This window comes from Solea senegalensis, linkage group LG9 (genome assembly GCF_019176455.1).
Source record: "Solea senegalensis isolate Sse05_10M linkage group LG9, IFAPA_SoseM_1, whole genome shotgun sequence".
Taxonomy (NCBI): domain Eukaryota; kingdom Metazoa; phylum Chordata; class Actinopteri; order Pleuronectiformes; family Soleidae; genus Solea; species Solea senegalensis.
This window is the reverse complement of record NC_058029.1, coordinates 17,567,241-17,586,690: the sequence shown is the minus strand read 5'-3', so window position 1 is coordinate 17,586,690 and position 19,450 is coordinate 17,567,241. Positions and strand designations below refer to the sequence as shown.

Here is a 19,450-nt window from a genome sequence, read left to right as displayed (position 1 = left end):
AACCAACGTAACAGATACATGGCGCCACCTACTGGACTGGAGTGTGTTAAATTGTACATAATACAACGTTGTACAGACTGTATATCCTCAAGACTTTATCTATAAAACATACACCCCCATACACACACCACCTTACACGATTTGTTGTGTATTTTATTAGTATTATTTAGTCGTGGTGCCACAGTGCGCTTCGGTGTTCGCGCCAGCTGTGCTTCGGACTCACATCATGTGATGTTGAACACAGCAACCACAGTCAGGGATACTTTGAGGATCAATGTGAATTTAAAAGGTATCCCCAAAGACACGACCACAGTCCTTCCATCTGTCAGATTCTCGGTGTTTTATAGATTATGAGTCGTACACTCTAAAATATGTCCACGGGCATGGTTTCGGTTGTCTAATCTCACCTCTGACTACTGGCTAACTATGTGAGCTCATGCTAGCTCTGTTGTATCAACATTCACCCAGGCTGAGGCTGCGGCGCAGCAGCAGCGGGAGCAGCGGAGCCACTGAGCCGACGATCATTTCCGACAGCTCCGTATGGATTTGACGTCGGCATACATTGTTGCTTGATGTTTTTCAAAGGGTCGTTATCGGGCTATTTCGAAGATGAGGGAACCGTGTGACCTTAAGCACTTCGTGAAGTGAGTATCTTACGAACCCCCTATTTTACGCATGTGTGCGTTACTTAGTGCGTTAGAAAAGCAGTTCAGTATACACACAAGACAAAACATCATCGGCTAACATGCTAGTAAAGCCGGGTGTGCAGACTCGAGTACATGTGTCGGTTGTATTTAAAAATGGAAAGGCAAATAAGACTCTTACTTCTTGATCACACATTCAGAATAAATCTTTCTGGGGAATTGTACTTGTTTAGAAACATGTGGTACAACCCAAAGAGTGGTAAGCAGACCACAAGTTAACATCAGTCGAATTTGCCTACAAGCTGCTAGTTCGCTAAGCTTACTAGCATTATCTCCCCATGCTAGTAGAGTTCTCCATTAGCCGCCTTCGTTTTTACGCGATTGTTTACCTTTTGGGCTAATGGAAAACACATTTCTCTGCTCAACCTGATTTATAAATTGTCAATATAAATCATTAGCTGGTGTTGAGTTGTTAACACGTCAACGTAATCAACAGCAATTTTAGGAAGCTAAACAAGAGCGATTGCTATCTCTTAAGAAGGCCCACGAAAGCTCACTGTTCGTGTTAGCTTAGCTGGTATATGTGATGTTTACATTTATGTATAAATCAACGTCAAATTCGAAACAAATACGTTTATCCTGACTATCTGCCTCTTGACAATATATGTATATGTTGTATTAAATTGTAAGCACACATTTGGAAATATTTAATTATGGTTAAGTAGGTTAGCTACACATCCTCTTTCACAGTGGACAAATTCATCCATTTAAAGGCCATGTTTTGGCTGTGTCCATTCCTCACGTACAGGCCATGCTTTAGTCAGTTGTATAATTCAAATCAATTCATAATTCGAAATAGTTTGTTTTTCATATTGGTGTTAGTTTGTTCTTTCATTCAGGTCTTCATTCTGTAGACACCCTTTGTTTACTGTTGTTATCATTTGCTCTCCATTTACAGTTATCACAATGACATGCATGTTCTCACTCTGCAACCATGCTCACAATCATCATCTTCAATCATCTTCTTTTGTCCATGATGGGACTAATAATGAACAACTAATTTATGTCACTTTTTTGTTTTTGATGCTGCTGGAATGCAATTGAAGCTTCTGCAGTAGAGATTATGATCCTGCCACACTGAGAAAAGTGGACATTTATGTTGTCTCATAGCAGACATACTGAAAGATGTGCAACTGTGTAAAGATTGATAAGGGGGATCTTGTGCAGGGGTGTCTGCAGATGTTTATACTCAACGACTGAAAGCATGTGAGGCAACAGGCTTTTTAACATAATGCACATGTTAATACAGTGCAGTGTATTTTGCACTTGTTAAATACTACCTTTGTATGACCACCCTCAAACACTGATTATGATCTCAAAAGAGACCCTGATGTTTGAAAACTGTTGTGGACCAACAAGACACAGTTTACCTAAACTCTATCTTTCTTTTTGTCAGGTGTGCCATCACTTTGGAGGGCTCATTTCACTGATTTGGAATATTCTTGTCCAGCAGCCTCTTGAGGCCCACTAATCCTAGATGAGTTTCTCAATGGACACTTTACTCAGGTCAGAAATAAGGCAGCATATATGCCAACTCTTGGTGAAAATTATGTAGTTTGATGAGGATTTGACAGAGAATGTATGTGGTTACAAAGTTGTGTGTTGCCTTTGACTTTCAAGTACACAAAACTGTCCTCTGCAAAATATATGGCTTTTTTCTGTTTTACGCTATTTTTTAATCCTCCCTGCCTAGGTTGTTGCCAGACAAGAATAGGTTGTTTTGCGTAGTATAGCAACTGATGCCTTTGGAATTACATTCTTATTCTTGGTGTAAACGTTGCATCAGAAAGGGTGAAATACAAGGTTGAGTAGGTCATTTTTCAAACATATAATTAATTATAGTTGTATGCTGTAGCCATTACTGTATAACTATATGTCCCGGAAGCATTGTCCTATTTTAAAGATCAGGAAGGAATACATGACCCAGTTGTTGCCTAGTAGCACATATACTGAGCTAGCCTTGAGGAAGTTATGCAAAATAGTAAGACGAAAAGAGAAAATCCTAACATTTTACACATTTACTATGTAAACCTAGTTTTTGTAACATACTAAACAATAATATAACAAACTATATTACTATATTACTACCATACTAAAAATATAAGGAGTCAGGATCTTTTTTTAATGTTTACTACTATAAACATTAAAAAATTTTTTTATAAATTGCTTGTGTGTGTGTGTGGTCGTTGAAGCGCAATTTAGGTGGCCTAGATCTACACAAAAGGGGTGTTGTTTAAGTAGTATTGGAGCCAGTGTTAATCGGCCATAGTTGGTACTCTCTGAGTTTCCAGCCATTCATTGCTTAGTAATTAGCATTGATGTGGTGGAAAATTGTTAGGTGTCAAATTGTAATTTAAAGCAAAGAGGGGTTTTCTTGGTGTGTTTGGCTGAATTTAAGTTTTTAAAGTTTAGAACATGGTATGTGATTAGCAATTAGGGTCAGAAGTTGTCGTCAACAGCACAGACCTGCTCATTTATTAATGTTGGATGTAACAATGTATGGAAAGAGACAGTTTCAGTGCAAGATGTATGTATGTGTTGGTAAATGCATGTTATCATATCATATGATGCTCTTAAAGTTGTGAGATTTTTGTATGTACTGTGACAAGTATTTATTTCCTCTCTTCCTTGTTCCCATGTTCTTCTGTAAACACAGAGAGGAGGGGAGTGGTACCTCGGTAAGTTTTAACACAAAACTACTGAAACCTTCATCAACGTTTTGTTGCGATACAATACCAATGTCTATTTTTTATTTTTCATATGACTTATGTTGGACATTTATTTGTGTTCTCCTCTTTTTTTTAGGTAAAGGTTGAGGGTCTATCCAAAGCAGCTCTAATCAAAAGCCTATCTCCTAGAGTGATGCTGTCCAACCATTTTTTGCCTAAAGGGACCAAAACCAAGGTCAACCTGGAGGATCAGGGTCGTCAGAAAGTGTCCTTCAGCTTCTCACAGACCAAGAAGCCACTGCAGAGCCTGTTCTTTGTTCCTGCCAGTCCTGACAAGTCTGTCACTGAACCTCTGGCTGCCTTGTCACAGTCACCCACAAACAAAGGAGGGCAGAGTACAGATGGCAAAACTGAACAAAAGCAGACACCCATGGTGCCAATATCAGTCACTGAGACACCTCAAACACCAGTCTCCCCAGTCACTAAATTGAAACCAGACTTGGCAAAGATGCATTTCAAGAAGCAAATTCTTAGTATTTCTGTGACTGAAGAGAAATCTGTTTTGCCAGAAGACCAGCATTCAACTGAATTACCGGGTTTTCAGAAGTCTGCAAGTAAGAAATCTGTTTTGCCAGAAGACCAGCATTTAACTGAGTTACCGGGTTTGCAGAAGTCTGCAAGTAAGAAATCTGTTTTGCCAGAAGACCAGCATTCAACTGAATTACTGGATTTGCAGAAGTCTGCAAGTAAGACATCTGTTTTGCCAGAAGACCAGCATTCAACTGAGTTACTGGGTTTGCAGAAGTCTGCAAGTAAGAATGCTACTGAATTCCCTATACCCGAGCCTCAGAATATTGTTAATGTTTGTCTATCTGAGAGTGCTCTCATTGAAGCCTCTGAGACGAGGGTATCCTTGTGCCACAAGAAGCCTACTGCCTCCTCAGGAAAAGTTGGAGATGCTTTCAGCAGTACTGAGCAGAATAACAAGGTATCCCAAAGGAAAACCAGGTCAGAATCTGATGGAGATTCAGTGGAGATGTCTTCCAGTCGCAAATCTGTTGATTCCAAAAGTAAAAACTCTGACAGCAGAATTAAAGAAGTAAAAAAGTCTTCCTCTATTTCACATGTGGAGGAGAAGGAGAAGATTTCCTCAAAGTGGGCAGAGAATCATGAAAGATCTTCTAGTTATTCCAAATCAGACCGTGATTCTAGACACACATCATCTCGGTCAGCTCGATCAGACAAAGATCGCAGAAGGTCCAGGTCTAGGTCGCGATCACGATCACGAGGGTCTCGAACTAGTTCATCGCACTCGAGATCAGAGAGGTCCAGAGGAGACAGAGGATCACGCTCTGAAAGATCTTACTATCACGACTCTGACCGGAGATCACACAGGAGTTCACCACGCAGAGAGAGAAGGTCCTCTCGGTCTCGCACTGACAGAACTCGAGATAGTTCTGACTCAGAGGATGACCATAGAAAGACGAGGACAAGGACAAGCGATTCAAGTAGATCGTCTGTCCATTCTAGCTCTCATAAAGAGTCAAAGACATCCTATTCAAAATCTGAGAAAGCCCATAAATCTTTAGATTCTCCTCATTCTTCAGAGATGGATCGAAGGACACAATCATCAAAATCTGAAAGGACTTCAAAGCGATTATCAGACTCTGATTCCCAGCGTAAATGGTCTCCTGATCTGGACCCAAGTTACCGGAAATCTAGTACCCATCACAAGTCAAAGACCGACAGCAAATCCTCATCCTTCAGTATGCATACTCACTCCCAAACATATGAAAAATTCCATAAAAGTAGCTCCAGTGAGTCTGAAGGAGATCATAGGGGAAAATTCCAGTCGTCAAACAGAGGCTCTGGCTCAGATGAGAAGAGTAAAAACTCTTTAATGAAATCCAGTAGGCCGGACTCAAAACACACAACACTTTCTAGTTCTTCTGCAAATACCACTGGATATGATAGACAATCAGATGATATGGTTCAGAGTCCTGAAAAGGCACTGCCCTGTGCAGCTGCCACATATGTTTCTCAGAGTGAAAAAGAAAAATCAGATTTCAACTGGGACGCAACTGAACGTATTGATCAGCATGATAGAGAGATGGTTTCATGTACTGAAAAACATTTGCAAGAATCATCACCCAAAAGACCAGAAGAATCCAAATTAGGTCTTGAAGATGAGAAAGAAAATGTCTCAAATATAACATCAAGTGAAAGCCTAAAAGACGTAAATGCTGCCCTGGAAAACTTGACTGATGTGAAGGATGGCCTCTTGTCTAACAATTATACACATGTGAACTCTCCTGCAGCTGTTTTAGGCTCATGCAGTAGTAATGATAGTATAGTGTGCAGCCAGGACAAGAGAGTCTTTGACTGTTCATCAGGGCCAATGTCTCTACCTGATACCGCAGATGTACCCATCACACATGATGTATGGCAGAACACTAAACCAGAGATTGTTGAGCTGAATACAGTTGATGAGCAGTCTGACACAGGTATACCACCTAAATTGGAGTCATCACATCTTGAATCTGAGAACCAGCTAATATGTGGCCTGCAAAGTATTGATGCTGTTAAAAAGAGCAGTGCCAGGAAGTCTCGGTGGGATATTGTTGGGCAGAATACTTCTGAGAGTGATCTTTCACAGAGGGCATTCAGTGTAGAGAATAAACCTACTGTTAAAAAAGTAATATCTGTCAAAAAGATAGAGTTTTCTAAAGAGAGTAACCAACAAGACTGTGACATTCAAGATACTATTGGAGAAGAAGCTGAAAGACATTCCACACTGGTCAAGCAGACTGAGATCTCTAAGCAGCAGGTTTGCTTAGACAGCATGTCCATGGCTGATAAATACAAAGACCAAAGTGAGCCATCACAAGCAACAACCAGGATTGACTGCTGTGTCTTAAAACCGACTTCTCTTCAAACAATGAGTATGGATGGGCCTCTGTGCATAGATGATACATCACAGGTTGATACAGCTGCAAATATTAAGAGTTGGAACGGAAATGATCCTCATGGAAAACCAATGGATACTGATAAAAAAAGTCAATTGATCAAGGGAGCATCACCTCAACAGGATACATTAGGAGGAGAGAGCGAGGCCAGTGATAGTGACAACTCAGAATACGACTCAGATTGTGATGAGGCTATAAAGCGATTGCACTCTGTGGTGGTGGTCCCAAAAAATTCTTCTCTTACAATGGCTACACGGAACACTGGAGCTTCATGCAGTCCTACAAATATTTCTGAGCTGCACAGCGATAATATAGCAGCTCATGTTAATGCCCCTGAAAACTCAAATCAATTTGGCTCCCAACAAAGGCGAGGTAGCTCTCCCAGTCTATTTGGGGAGACCAGTGATCCATGTGCTGGTATAAATGACTCATCCACCAGCAGTATGTTGTGTCTGTCCCAGAGTAATATGATTGATAGTACCAGTCACTCAGAAGGTTCCAGCACTGTCAGTGCCCTGCCTTACATAGTTGGCCACATCAGTGCGCACGGAAGTGCCACAGATTCTGCCCGCAGTCTTGATGATTTCCGACAACATGAACAAGAGCAGAAACGGCAAAGTTCAAGCAGCAGAAATGAACAGATGTACTCCCATTATCAACGTGGGGAGTTGTCAAATGCTGACAATATCAGTGACAAGAATGAAGTAAACCTGGGTTGGGATTTTTCACAACTAGAGCAGCCAAGCAGTACATACCAACAACCTGATAGCAGTCATGGGCCACAGTTATCAAATACCAAACTGACAGAAAATTCTCTTGAGGAACAGGAGCACAGGCAGAGTAATGCTTTGTGGAACCATCAATCCCCACACATGCAGACCAGCAGGAAACCCTACCTCCAAGCACAAGAACATTATCAGGATCCTGCAGGTGAAATCCATCCTGATTCCCTAACGAATGACCATGGTGACTACAGTGGGGATTTACAGGGGCACGAAATAAGTAGTAACAGCAGGGGTTCTGTTGTCCCTGACCCTCCAAGAGAAGACCATTTTAAACCTCACAGAGGCAGAGGGCCACCCAAAAAAAGACGCCCAGAGATTGAGTCTGATTCAGACAATGAGGCAGAGGCTGGGCCAGCAGGCAAAAAGGAGCGCCACGGTGATTTTGACATCTCGAAGGAAACGCTTGTCAAAGCTGAGGTGGTCCTTCCATCACTCGCTCTGCAGGACTTTCAAGATGCCAGTAAATGGAGAGACCTGGCCAAGTCAAAAAAGATGCCTCCTTACTTTGACTTGATCGAGGAGAATCTATACTTGACTGAGAGGTAAGGTGTTTTCCAACCCAAGTGACACATTATCCAACATAATTTAATTATTTTTAATTAATTAAAAAATTCTATGTTTAGAAAGAAGAGCAAATCTCATCGAGATATCAAGAGAATGCAGTGTGAGTGTCCAATGCTGTCGAGAGAGGAACGTTCAAAGGGAGCATTCTCATGCGGGGAAGACTGTTTAAACCGGCTGCTGATGATTGAGTGGTAAGTTGACAAACTGTACTACTGGGTTTCTTTGGAAACCAAGAAAGAATGACATTAAACTGGATTGCTCAATAGGTATTAACAAGTATTGTTCAAAGAGTGTTTTTTGGTACCTTAACAAATTATGTGTATTACATTAGTTAAAGAAAATCTTGTAAAATGGCTCACTTAATAAGATAAGACAAGAGCTGGTTAAAAAAAAGTATATGGCGTACCACCTACATTCTGTCATAGGTGAAGCCAAAAATAATAGGAACGTAATGTTTTCTCAAATTTTGTCTTTACCTTTTTACTTTCCAGCTCATCACGGTGTCTGAATGGACTGTACTGCTCCAATCGACGGTTTCAGATGAAACAACATGCAGACTTTGACGTTATCCTCACAGAAGATAAAGGTTGGGGACTGCGTGCTGCTAAAGACCTGGCTCCGTAAGCTTCTTACACATTTGATACAATATTTTAATAATTTGCAAAAGTTTACAAAAGCCTTAGATGTAGGCTACAATAACACAAGTAGTTATAAATTAACTGTATTTTAAAATGAACTATGTACATCTTAAACATGTTCTCAAATGCAATTTTTGTGGACAGATTGTCAAACCTTTTGTTTTGGTTTTTACTGCCATTGTAGAAACACCTTTGTGCTGGAATACTGTGGTGAGGTCTTGGACCACAAGGAGTTCAAAACCAGAGTGAAAGAATACGCTCGCAATAAAAACATCCATTATTACTTCATGGCTTTAAAAAACAATGAGGTAAGAATATGACACATTGTAATTTTTGTTAATATTTCAAGTGCAATATGTTATTTGGTTTTGGTAAAGCATCTGGCAGAAATGGGTGACATTGTCTTTTGCCTCTTCAGATCATTGATGCAACACTGAAGGGTAACTGCTCTCGGTTTATGAACCACAGCTGTGAGCCCAACTGTGAGACTCAAAAGGTACATTGGCAAAATGAAGCTCTGTGATTATACAATTCCTCGTCAACCTACTAAAACCTGAATTACTTGATGATGTTTTTGTTTTTATCTATTTTCAGTGGACTGTTAATGGTCAGCTTAGAGTTGGGTTCTTCACCACCAAGGCTGTCGGTGCTGGAACTGAACTGACATTTGATTATCAGTTCCAGAGATACGGGTACTATTTCTCAGCAATTATTTTTTTCCTCACACTTAAATTTTGCACTTGTGATTTTTGTTGCAAACCATTTAACATGTACTTGTATGTGTGGATGTGTAGATCACTACTAGACATCAAAACTATGAAAGAACACGTATGGAATTATGTCTTAAACAAACCATAATATGTTTTATATTTTGATGACAGCTTTGATTACTTCTGGCATTCCCTTAATCAGATACTCAAGGTAGTTACCTGGTTTTAAATTACCAGGTGTGCTTTTTTAGGAGTTGGTCAATTTTATTCCATGAATAACCATATTTGACTGCTGTTCTAATTCATAGAAACAATAATCACATAACTAAGTAAAGAGAAGTGTCATTGTGAGATGCAGAAAAGGTGAGGAGGTGTTCTCTTCATGTGTGGTTCTTACCGTGTACCGTGGAGGAGGTATGATGTGTGGGGGTGCTTTGCTGGTGACACTGTTGGTGATTCATTCAAAATTCTAGGCACTCCTAACCAACTTGGCTACCTACAATCACATGCCATCCAATCTAGTTTGCACTGAGTGGGCCATCATTTGTTTTTCAACTGGACAATGACCCTAAGCACACCTCCAGACGATAAAAATGCTATTTGGCCAAGAAGGAGTGATGGAGTGCTTTGCCTCCACAGTCACCTGTCCTAAACACTATTTGGGATGAGCTGGACCACAGAGTGAAGACAAAGCAGTGGGAACTCCTTCCACTGTTGGAAAACCTTTCTATGTGACTAACTCTTAAATCTGATTGAGAGAATTTGAAGAATATAAAACATGTTTCCATTTACAGCGTAATACAATACCGTGTTCCTTTATGGTTTTGATGTGTTCAAATTTAATTTACGATGTAGAAAATAATTTAAAAAACAAAGAGATAAACAATGAACGGTGCTGTATGGAAGTCTTAAAGCTTGTGGGTTTATCTTTGATTTCACCTTTTTTTTCAAATTTAATTCTCCAGCAAAGAGGCACAGAAATGCTTCTGTGGTGCACCCAGCTGCAGAGGCTTCCTGGGTGGAGAGAACAGAGTCAGTGTTCGAGCTGCTGGAGGGAAGATGAAGAAAGACCGTAGTCGAAAGAGTGCTCTCACCACAGTGAGTTCTTTGATTCATATGCCTAAGTTTTTCCTGTCATCTGTTTGACATAACTTTGAAGGGGGAAAAGTTCAGTTTGTGTTGAAGTTAGAATAACTGGTGCAATGTATAAATAGTGCAATCAAAACACAAATGAGTGGATATCCCAGTATGATATATTTTTATATATATAAAAAAAAAACTAACCATATATATATATATATATATATATATATATATATATATATATATATATATATATATATATATATATATATATATATATATATATATATATATACATATATATACATATATATATATATACATATATGTGTATATCTATATATATATATAAATATAGATATAGATATATATAAAAAAAGGATTGTAACTGATAACTTGATGTTGTCCTTTCACAGGTCGATGAGGAACTGGAAGCATTACTGGAGAATGGAGAAGGCCTGTATGATGAGAAACAGGTGGTGTCTCTCTGCAGGCTAATGGTCCGAGTGGAAACCATGGAGCAGAAACTCACATGTCTCAAGCTCATAAGAGTATGACCAGACTACATTGATAATGAAATAATTTGTTTACTTACCTGTCGTGAGTTGTTGATTTGTTAGTTGTTATCATGGTTCTCAGCATGTTGTATGTTTGTGTTTCACAGGATACTCAAAATACATCATGCCTAAAACAATTCTTGGACCATCATGGATTGTCTTTGCTGTGGATCTTCATGGTGGAGCTTTCCGAAGCTAAAGGCAACAGTGCCAATAATGTCAAATTACAGTTAGAGGTTAGATACATCTTTGGTTGGACCCATTAAATCATTCATGTACAACTATCTCTTGCTTTATTGCTGACAGTATATTCTTATATATATTCGTTAACAGATTATGACGACCCTGGCTGTCCTTCCGATCTCAACTAAGAACATGTTGGAGGAGAGTAGAGTCCTGACCTTTATTCAGCGTTGGGCCCAAACAAAAACTCTCCCTCACCCTGCTGAGATGGATGGCTACTCCAGTGAGAACACCTCCCGTGCTCAAACACCCCTCAACACTCCTGATGGTTCCTCCACCAAAATGGGACCAGAATTGGATGCCGACGCCTCCAAACCTGCTGTGTACCGCCGCCTTAAAATCATCAGTGAAAACAGTCTGGACAGTGCACTATCTGATGCCAGCAAAGCTTCTGATGGGAAGGAGGAGGAGGAGGAAGAAGACGATGATGATGAAGAAGATGAATCCTCAAATGCAACACATCCGGACGTCAAACAACTAACAGCAGAACCAGTGTGTGAAACTGCAGAACCAACAAAAGATACAATTGAAGAGTCAGAGAAGGAGGAGAAACAGGAACAAACAGCAATGTCCACTAGCAGCCAGGACCAACCTCAAACTGAGGAGCTAAAAGACAAAATGGAGTTGGAAGTGGAGGATATGGACATTGAGAAGAAAGAGGACACAACTGATGGTCTGAAGGATGAACTTCAGAATGAGTCAAATGAAACGAGTGACAAACAGGAAGGAGAAGGGGAACAAAACAGTCTGGTTGTGACAGAAACAACTGAAATGGATAGTGACCAGTCTGCTGTAAAGGTTCTAGAGTCAGAGAGTGAGCCCACCAATACAGAAGTTGCTGATGTTTCATCTGTGCCACCACAAGAGCAGATGGAAGTCCAGATTGAGATGGAAGAGGTTGACAAAGCTCCTCTTGGCAATGAAGCACAACCTTTTGAATCTACTTCTGATGCCCCCCCAAGTGTTGAGATCATAGAGGCCAGTATGCCCTTGGAGGTATCAGTGGCCCCCGTGGACCCATCAGTGATAGGAACTCCTTCTCAGGATGAAGAGGAAGGTGTCTCAGATGTAGAGAGTGAGAGGAGTCAAGAGCCCCAGCTCACTGCTTTGGACATTTGTGGCATGGCTGCCAGGCTTCTGGAAAGCTGGAAGGATCTAAAGGTGAGACAATGTCAAACATGCAAAAAGTGAAGTACTACTGCTTTTCTGTTTGTAATTTGTATGCATAATATTGTAGTTTTAAGTTCTTAAGTCAAAGTTGTCCTTGTCCTTTCAGGAGGTGTACAGAATACCAAAGAAGAGTCAGGTGGAAAAGGAGGCAAGTGGTAAGTTACACCAAAGCTGATTTTTTGCATATTTTTTTTTCCTCTACAAATGGTTGTAAGTTATGTTTTTTCTCTTTACAGATCGCAGCCGAGATCGAGAGACAGCTTTAACACCACGCGCCACGTCTGGTAGCCGAGAACGTGAAAGGGAGCGTGAGAGGGAGAGAGAGCGTGACAGAGACAGAGATTATGACAGAGATCGAGATCGAGACTGGGACAGGGACAGAGAGAGGGATCGCGATCGGGACCGAGATCGTGATCGTGATAGAGATCGTGATCGTGATCGGGACCGAGATCGGGAAAGAGACCGCGATCGAGATCGAGGCTCTGACAAAACTCCCCGCAGCACTGAAAGGCGGAGAAGACGCTCTCCTTCCCCACCATCATCTTATGACAGGAGCAGCCGACGCACTGAGGAACGGTAAGACATGTTATTGTTGTAACATTGAAGTGTACATTGTTATATATATATATATGTGCATAGCATAGTACATTTTAATTCTTTTTTTTTTTTCAGGTTTGATCCATCTAACAGCAACAAGACACCAAGGGGAGTTGGTGGCAAAGAGCGCAACAAGTTGTCGACAGAGGAACGCAGAAAACTCTTTGAGCAGGAGGTTGCTCAGAGGGAAGCCCAGAAACAACAACAACTTCAGCAGCAGCAGCAGCAACAGCAGCAGCAGCAGCAGCAGCAGCAACAACAGCAGCAGCAGCAGCAGCAGCAGCAGCAACAACAACTACAAGCTATGGCTTATGACCCTGCTCTAGCCTACGTCTCCAGCCCTGGCTTCATCACTTACCCCCCTGGATATCCCATCCAGACCTTTGTGGATCCCACCAACCCAAATGCAGGTAAAGTGTTGCTCCCCACTCCTGCAATTGATCCTGCCTTGAGCTATGAACAGACTCCTCCTCAGCATCTCATCTCAGATATGGGACTGACCTCTCCATCCTCCACTTCCCAAGCTACTCCAGTTTCCAGTCTTCCTCAGCACATCACCACCACCAACCTCTCAACTGGAAACCCTCAGCAGTATGCCCAGCCAGCTGTAGCAACGCAGGATGGAGGTGTAGCTGTCCTCTCTGTTCCGGCCCAAACACCCCCTCAGGTACAGAGCCAGCAGAGCTACACCACTCTTTGGGACCCCACCACTCAGCAAGCTGTGACTTTGCAGACCCAGCCAGCGCAACAGTATGCCACAGCTCCAGCACCACCCCAAACACAGACCGCTATCTATTACCAAGGCCAGCCATGCCAAACTATCTACAGTATCCCTACTGCCTACCCACAGGCTAACGCTCCAGTCATACAGGTAGGAACTTTGCCTGGATTGAGTTTTATTGTGCTCATATTCTGTATTTACTTTCTTTTACTTACCAAACTTAAGAATTCTGAAATAAATGGCTAATGAATGTATTGCAAGCATACTTTTATTATCTTTCAAATTAATATATAATGAAGCTCAAGCCAACATATTTAACTAATGCTGTCTTTTGCAAAAAATAAGTTAAGGACTCAATCAAGTGTTGTTTGGTAGAGGATCACAGCAGCAGAGTGTAATTCTGCAAATTTTAAACATTTCTTTTTAGAGCTAAAACAATTAATCGATGAATCGATTATTGATCGATTAATTTGATTTTTTCATCATCAAAACTAAATTTTCGATTAAGCTTCTTAAATGTGAGTATTCTTTGCTCTGGATAACAAAGAAATCATTAAAAGTTAATAACTTTGGTTTGTGGATAAAACTAGACCATCAAAAAAATTAGAACATCATCATTTCCAGGTTTGACGAACCCCGCTAAACATTTTTTAAGGTTTTCTGATATTTTATGGACCAAACGATTAATCGAGAAAATAATCAACAGATTCATCGATTATGAAAATAATTGTTAGTTGCAGCTCTATTTTTTAAAATCCTTTATTCTAATGCACTTCATTCTGTTTAATGCACATAAACTGTTTAATCTGAATGTGCCTTGTTGTTTCTGAAGGCATACACTGAACCCACAGCCAGCTACCTACATGGCCAGCCAGTGTATCCTGGCCATCAACAAGGAGTGGTGGTGCAGCAGGGAGGCACCGTCACTACAATTGTTACATCCCAAACTGTGCAACAGGTAACACTCCATCCACCAACAAATCCATCCAAAGCTCCATATAGTTGGCGGGGGCCCTCTTTCAGTGTGGCCACAAGGGGGGGCAGTATACATTGAAATGATGCTTCTCTGACGAGCTGTGATAGTCCTAGATCTAAAAAAAAGGTCCTGTTAAGATGTAACTTAAGTAGGTAAAACAAATATAGGAAAGTGCTCAGTTGGCCCTGTCTGTCAAAATGATACATACAGTATGTATGTAAAGTCCAATCATCGTGCATTTAGCTTACAAGTTTTGTTTTCTCACTAATAGTTGTATTAATGACTTAAGTAAAGCGACTTGGAGTCACTACTGATACTTCTTTTCTGTCTCTTCTCTTTAGGAAATGATTGTACCCAACAATGTGATCGACCTTCCTCCACCATCTCCCCCCAAACCCAAAACTATTGTCCTACCTCCCAACTGGAAAGTGGCTCGGGACCCTGAGGGCAAGATCTACTACTACCATATTGCCACCAGGTTGGTGTCACAGTATCTCTATACAATATGTGTGCGTGTGTGTTTTGGCCTCTCGAAAAGGCCATTCATGTGTTTCTATGACACATTACGTCCCTCTGCACACCAGGCAAACACAGTGGGACCCTCCAACATGGGAAGGAAGTAGCGATAGCACTAGTGTGGACCATGAATCTGAGATGGACCTGGGAACACCAACGTATGACGAGAATCCCTCCAAGGTGAGCTGTTATTCACGACATTTGGCTTGAACAAAAATAGTGAAAAAGGTGAAGAGATTTCACGCTCTTGTTTTCTCAGGAAGTTTGTGCTTGAATGCAAAACATACAGTAATTATAGTGTTTGCTCCTTGAGGTAATTGAAGATGCTGCACTCGTGATTACTTTCAGCTGTGTTTTAAGACCGAGGGAAAAAAGAAAAACCCTCTATACAACACTATTTTCAGTCAGTGTTTTCACTATTTCTCACCAGTGACTTCTCCCCACACAGAACAGCTCAGTGGAAGCGACATAAAGACTTGAGTTTTGAAAAGTGAATGCACTTGCCCCACCCCCAACTCAACTGTCTGTCCCTTAGCCTCAAGGTTGCGCAGGGAGGGAGGGAGGGAGGGGTGGATTTGCTCATCTTCTCTTCCTCTGCCTTGTTTGTTTTGTTTCGTCATTTTTATCCTAACTTTGAGACTAATGAAAGCCACCTGGAGGACCTGGCATTTATTTGCAGTTTCTTAACTACATCCCTTTTCACGAGTGTCTTTAAACATGTATCAGAGTTACCCATCAAAACTCAAGTGGTGACTCTCATGTTTTTATGCAAAGCTTCCTGCTAGCTACATGGTCAAAAACTATTTTCCAGCATCTTGCCTGGGTAGTTGGGTTGTTCGTGTAATGCATTTAAGGATATAGTACTTGCTGCCGTACACTTGCACACAATTCTTTTTTTGCTTGGCAAAGTCCGTGTGTGCGTGTGTCTATGTGTGAATTCTTTGTACTCGCTTTTGATCCTCACCACTTTGTTGTGGGTGTAGCCAGTCAGCTGTTGCCCGCCTGCCTTTGCTGTTGAAGGCCGAGGCCATGGAGGGAGCATCCTGGCAGGATATCCCTGCTTTCTGTCTAGTAGCTGGTGAGCAGGTGCTGATACACCACTGACCTTGATAGCTACTGTTGCCCTGTTTGATTGAGCTGATTCACAGGTGTGAATCAGCTCATGGGTGGTTATAATAGCACAGAATGACTCTACTGGGATATGTCTGTCTCGGCTGGTAAGTGTTGTCTTCCACCTCCGAAAGAATAGATGAAAATGGAGTTGGGTAGGATTTTGTCTTTGAGATACACTGTCAAAGTCAGTTTTTTGTTTAAGAAAATCATAATACATCTAATCAAACTATTCCTCTCTGCCTCTATGTTGTTATAGTTTTCCACAAAGACGGCTGAAGCAGACACCTCAAGTGAACTGGCTAAAAAGAGTAAAGAGACGTTTCGCAAAGAGGTGAGCCAGAGTCTCTGCCAACAGTTTCTGCAACAGCAATGTTAAACTCCAGATGTTTCAATTTTCTCTACACCTCTGCCTACTTAAAAAAGAATGTCTTCTATCCATCCATGCAAGTTCCAATTTGTGTTGACTCTTTTCCTCTCTTAAAATGTGCGTGTGTTTTTTTGTATCCACGTGTGTTACTCAGATGTCCCAGTTCATCGTGCAGTGTTTAAATCCTTATCGAAAGCCAGACTGCAAATTGGGACGCATCAGCAACACTGAAGACTTCAAACACCTGGCTAGAAAGGTACAGTTAAACAATGAGATGTTTATCCACATTGCTGGTATTGCTCTTAATCCCTTTCAACCTTTCGTTGGCCTGTACATGGTCAAAGCAGAATGAAAGTATTGGTCACCGCTGAACAAAAGGAAAAGTTTTCAATGTTTCCCTCAAACCAGAACTGAATAGTTGAGCTCCCACGATCTCTTTTCTCAGCCACATGTTTTTGTATTCTGCCTCCGCAAGAGACCAAAAACATATTGTACATGTAAACTATTATCTGCCTCTCTTTTGTTTCTCTCATTCCTTTCTAAAAGCTCCTTGCACCAGATATTTCTTTAAAGACCACCCTCTTCTCAGTAGGTTCATGGATTGTGTATATGTCGGGTTTGCACGTCATACTATGCACCAGAGAGACAAGCTGTAGTTCACTAATTTAGATTTACACCGAATTATAAAGGCAGATGTGGTGTTGATGACAAACATGTTTTAATCTTTTCTCCTCTCTGCTTAAACTTCTAGCTCACACACGGAGTTATGAATAAAGAGCTGAAGGCTTGCACCAATCCTGAGGACCTTGAGTGTAACGAGAATGTGAAGCACAAGACCAAGGAGTACATCAAGAAGTACATGCAGAGGTTCGGCTCCGTGTACAGGCCGAAGGAGGACACAGACGTGTACTAGCCTCAGAGGCCAGATGTGTTCCACTTGCTTTGCATTAACACAGGACAAGCACAGATTTGCCTTTCCACCCACTCCTTCATGTATGAACTGGTCAGCCTGAACCATGAAGTAGTTTCTTAGCTGTATTTATGACTAAGAATTGCACTGCTGCCCAAGGAGCTCTCCAGGCCCAGTGGATCAGGGGGGAGCCCTGACCTGGAGACTGTTAGAGACTCGACTCGCTGCTGTATGACCTGAGACTCCATCCAGATGCAGTGTTGTTAAAGGATGACACTGAGGGGTGCTACAGAGACCGAAGTTCTCATTAATCGTTTGATTTTAAGCATTTTGTTCCATTTGTGGCTCTTAAATATTACCAAATGATCACTTCAATTCCACTTTTAAACTCTTCTGTCTCTGAATGAGGGTTACTCCGTTGAATCAGCTTTGTTATTGCACATATCAAATTATTTCACGTTCCTCTGTTTCCCACAATGTAACAGTCACAGGTAGTCCCACCCCCTCCTATATTTTGAGGCATGTTTCATCCTCCCCTCTGCCACCGTTTCTGTATCTGGTGCTGCTTTTAACTGAGCAGTGGAGGTCCAAGCTTCCACTCCTCAAACCCTGCCTTGTTAACCATACAATTCCTGAGCCTGTGTTGTTACTCGAAAGCATGATGTAGGCTGAAGTAAAGAGTGGTGTCAGTGTGGATATTCTTACATTTTTCCATGTCTCCTACTTCAAGTAATTTGCTATTCCCAGGATGAGCTTTTTACTTGTCACAAATCATCCAGTGTCTAGCAAGTTGGCAAAGGGTTCTAGATTGATATTTACATGTATTTTATCAATTTATGTATTATTATATTGATAATAATAATAATAATAATATTGGGAGCAGGGTTTGAATGCCATGTTTGTTGTGCTGTTTAGCTGTGTGTCAGTTTTCCCCTCATTTCCTGTCCAACACCTCTCCGCAACGTGTTAGTTTGCAGTTTTAAAAGTTCCTAAAACATGAAGTGTGATTAGGTTCGTTTTATAGCTCTTGGTCCCGAGTTCGACTCAAAACCGTTTCATATTAATTTGTGTTTCACAGTGGTCAAGGTAGTCTCATTAGCATTAGGTTACTGACTTGTTGCAGCCTATTAAATTGCATTAAACAAGGTTTTCAACATATGTACATTGCTTTATATGTGAATATATTGAATAATAGTTTTGGGAGCGTTTAAATAAGCAGACACTTTGTTAAAGGACTATCATTTTATGATTGAAAGTGTAAATAATATGTAAAATTACCAAAGCTGTACACAGGAGACAAGGGTCAGGGAGCACAGTGAGCCCACCCGTCCTCACCAGCTCAGTCCTCCTGATGATGCAGTTACCACATCAGTCTGTCAAACTTAAGACCCCACTGACTCGCAGCCCTTTATTTTATTTCAGTGGTGGGGGTGATTTCCCATGTTTTCTTTCTTATTTTTCTATGTACAAAGTAAGTTTCACCCTACTCTACTGTAAGTATTGTGTAAGCACATTGTCATACTGAGTGTACAAACATTTTAAAAGATAATAAACTTTTTTGTAAAATTATACCCGTTGCCCCTGTCATGCAGTTGTATTGGCTTTCTCTGGGTCGACTTGAACACATCCAAGCAAAATGTGAGTGACCTCTCTTGCATGATTAACTGCCGAGTGCACACCCCAAAGCCATTTTAAAGGCCTCACTCCCCTAATAAAGGGTGCACATGGCCCGTGAATGCCACATATCTGCAGCCGGATGTGTGATCCCGCCGAAGGTAATCAAAGTGATCCACTACCTTCATTAGAAACGTGAAGTGCACTCTAAATATGGGGAGAGCCATGACAAGTGGAGAGAGGCGCTGCTGTGCTTCCCCACCCCCCACCTCCCACCCCAGTTCCTGGTGTATGCACATTCCGCAGCCTGTTGCCTGTGTGCTCCAGACCGCAGTTAAGCAGTCCCGTCTGGAGTGTGTGACGGCATCAAACGCTGCCCCGGGCCATGCGAGATGCCTGCTCCCACTTAAAAACTCAAGGCAAAGAGATCATTAACAGATCTGAGTGCAGAGCCGAGTGGGAGATTGTGCCTCTGAGACAAAGGGGGCAACGTTCCTCCAAAGTATTTCGGATTAACTTTTTATTTTCATGTCACTCTCAAATTATT

At 41.3% G+C, this 19,450-nt stretch overlaps 1 protein-coding gene across 4 annotated transcripts; it reads left to right on the top strand.

The window, feature by feature from the left end:
• The first annotated feature begins 255 nt into the window (after positions 1-255).
• Positions 256-18,858, top strand: setd2 (SET domain containing 2, histone lysine methyltransferase). Of its 4 annotated transcripts, none has more exons than XM_044033786.1 (22): positions 256-644; positions 3,361-3,382; positions 3,510-7,666; positions 7,748-7,879; positions 8,180-8,308; positions 8,511-8,634; positions 8,745-8,822; positions 8,921-9,018; positions 10,002-10,134; positions 10,536-10,670; positions 10,784-10,912; positions 11,010-12,080; positions 12,196-12,244; positions 12,326-12,665; positions 12,762-13,096; positions 13,211-13,557; positions 14,240-14,365; positions 14,725-14,861; positions 14,968-15,079; positions 16,269-16,343; positions 16,534-16,635; positions 17,131-18,858. In XM_044033786.1, the coding sequence occupies exons 1-22, from the start codon at positions 610-612 to the stop codon at positions 17,290-17,292; spliced, it is 8,028 nt and encodes a 2,675-aa protein (XP_043889721.1). In that variant the 5' UTR covers positions 256-609; the 3' UTR covers positions 17,293-18,858. The 4 variants fall into 4 exon arrangements, with proteins under 4 accessions (XP_043889721.1, XP_043889720.1, XP_043889719.1 ...); XM_044033785.1 differs by having other exon boundaries at positions 13,175-13,557; XM_044033784.1 differs by adding an exon at positions 2,101-2,210 and having other exon boundaries at positions 257-644; positions 12,762-13,557.
• Positions 18,859-19,450: the final 592 nt, after the last annotated feature.

What these genes read in the sequence shown, in the direction of transcription:
- setd2 (XM_044033783.1), top strand. Translation starts at nt 610, where the DNA reads ATGAGGGAACCGTGTGACCTTAAGCACTTCGTGAA. An exon ending in AGGAGGGGAGTGGTACCTCG is followed by an intron (nt 3,383 to 3,509) that starts GTAAGTTTTAAC and finishes TCTTTTTTTTAG; the next exon opens with GTAAAGGTTGAGGGTCTATC. An exon ending in TACTACCATATTGCCACCAG is followed by an intron (nt 14,862 to 14,967) that starts GTTGGTGTCACA and finishes TCTGCACACCAG; the next exon opens with GCAAACACAGTGGGACCCTC.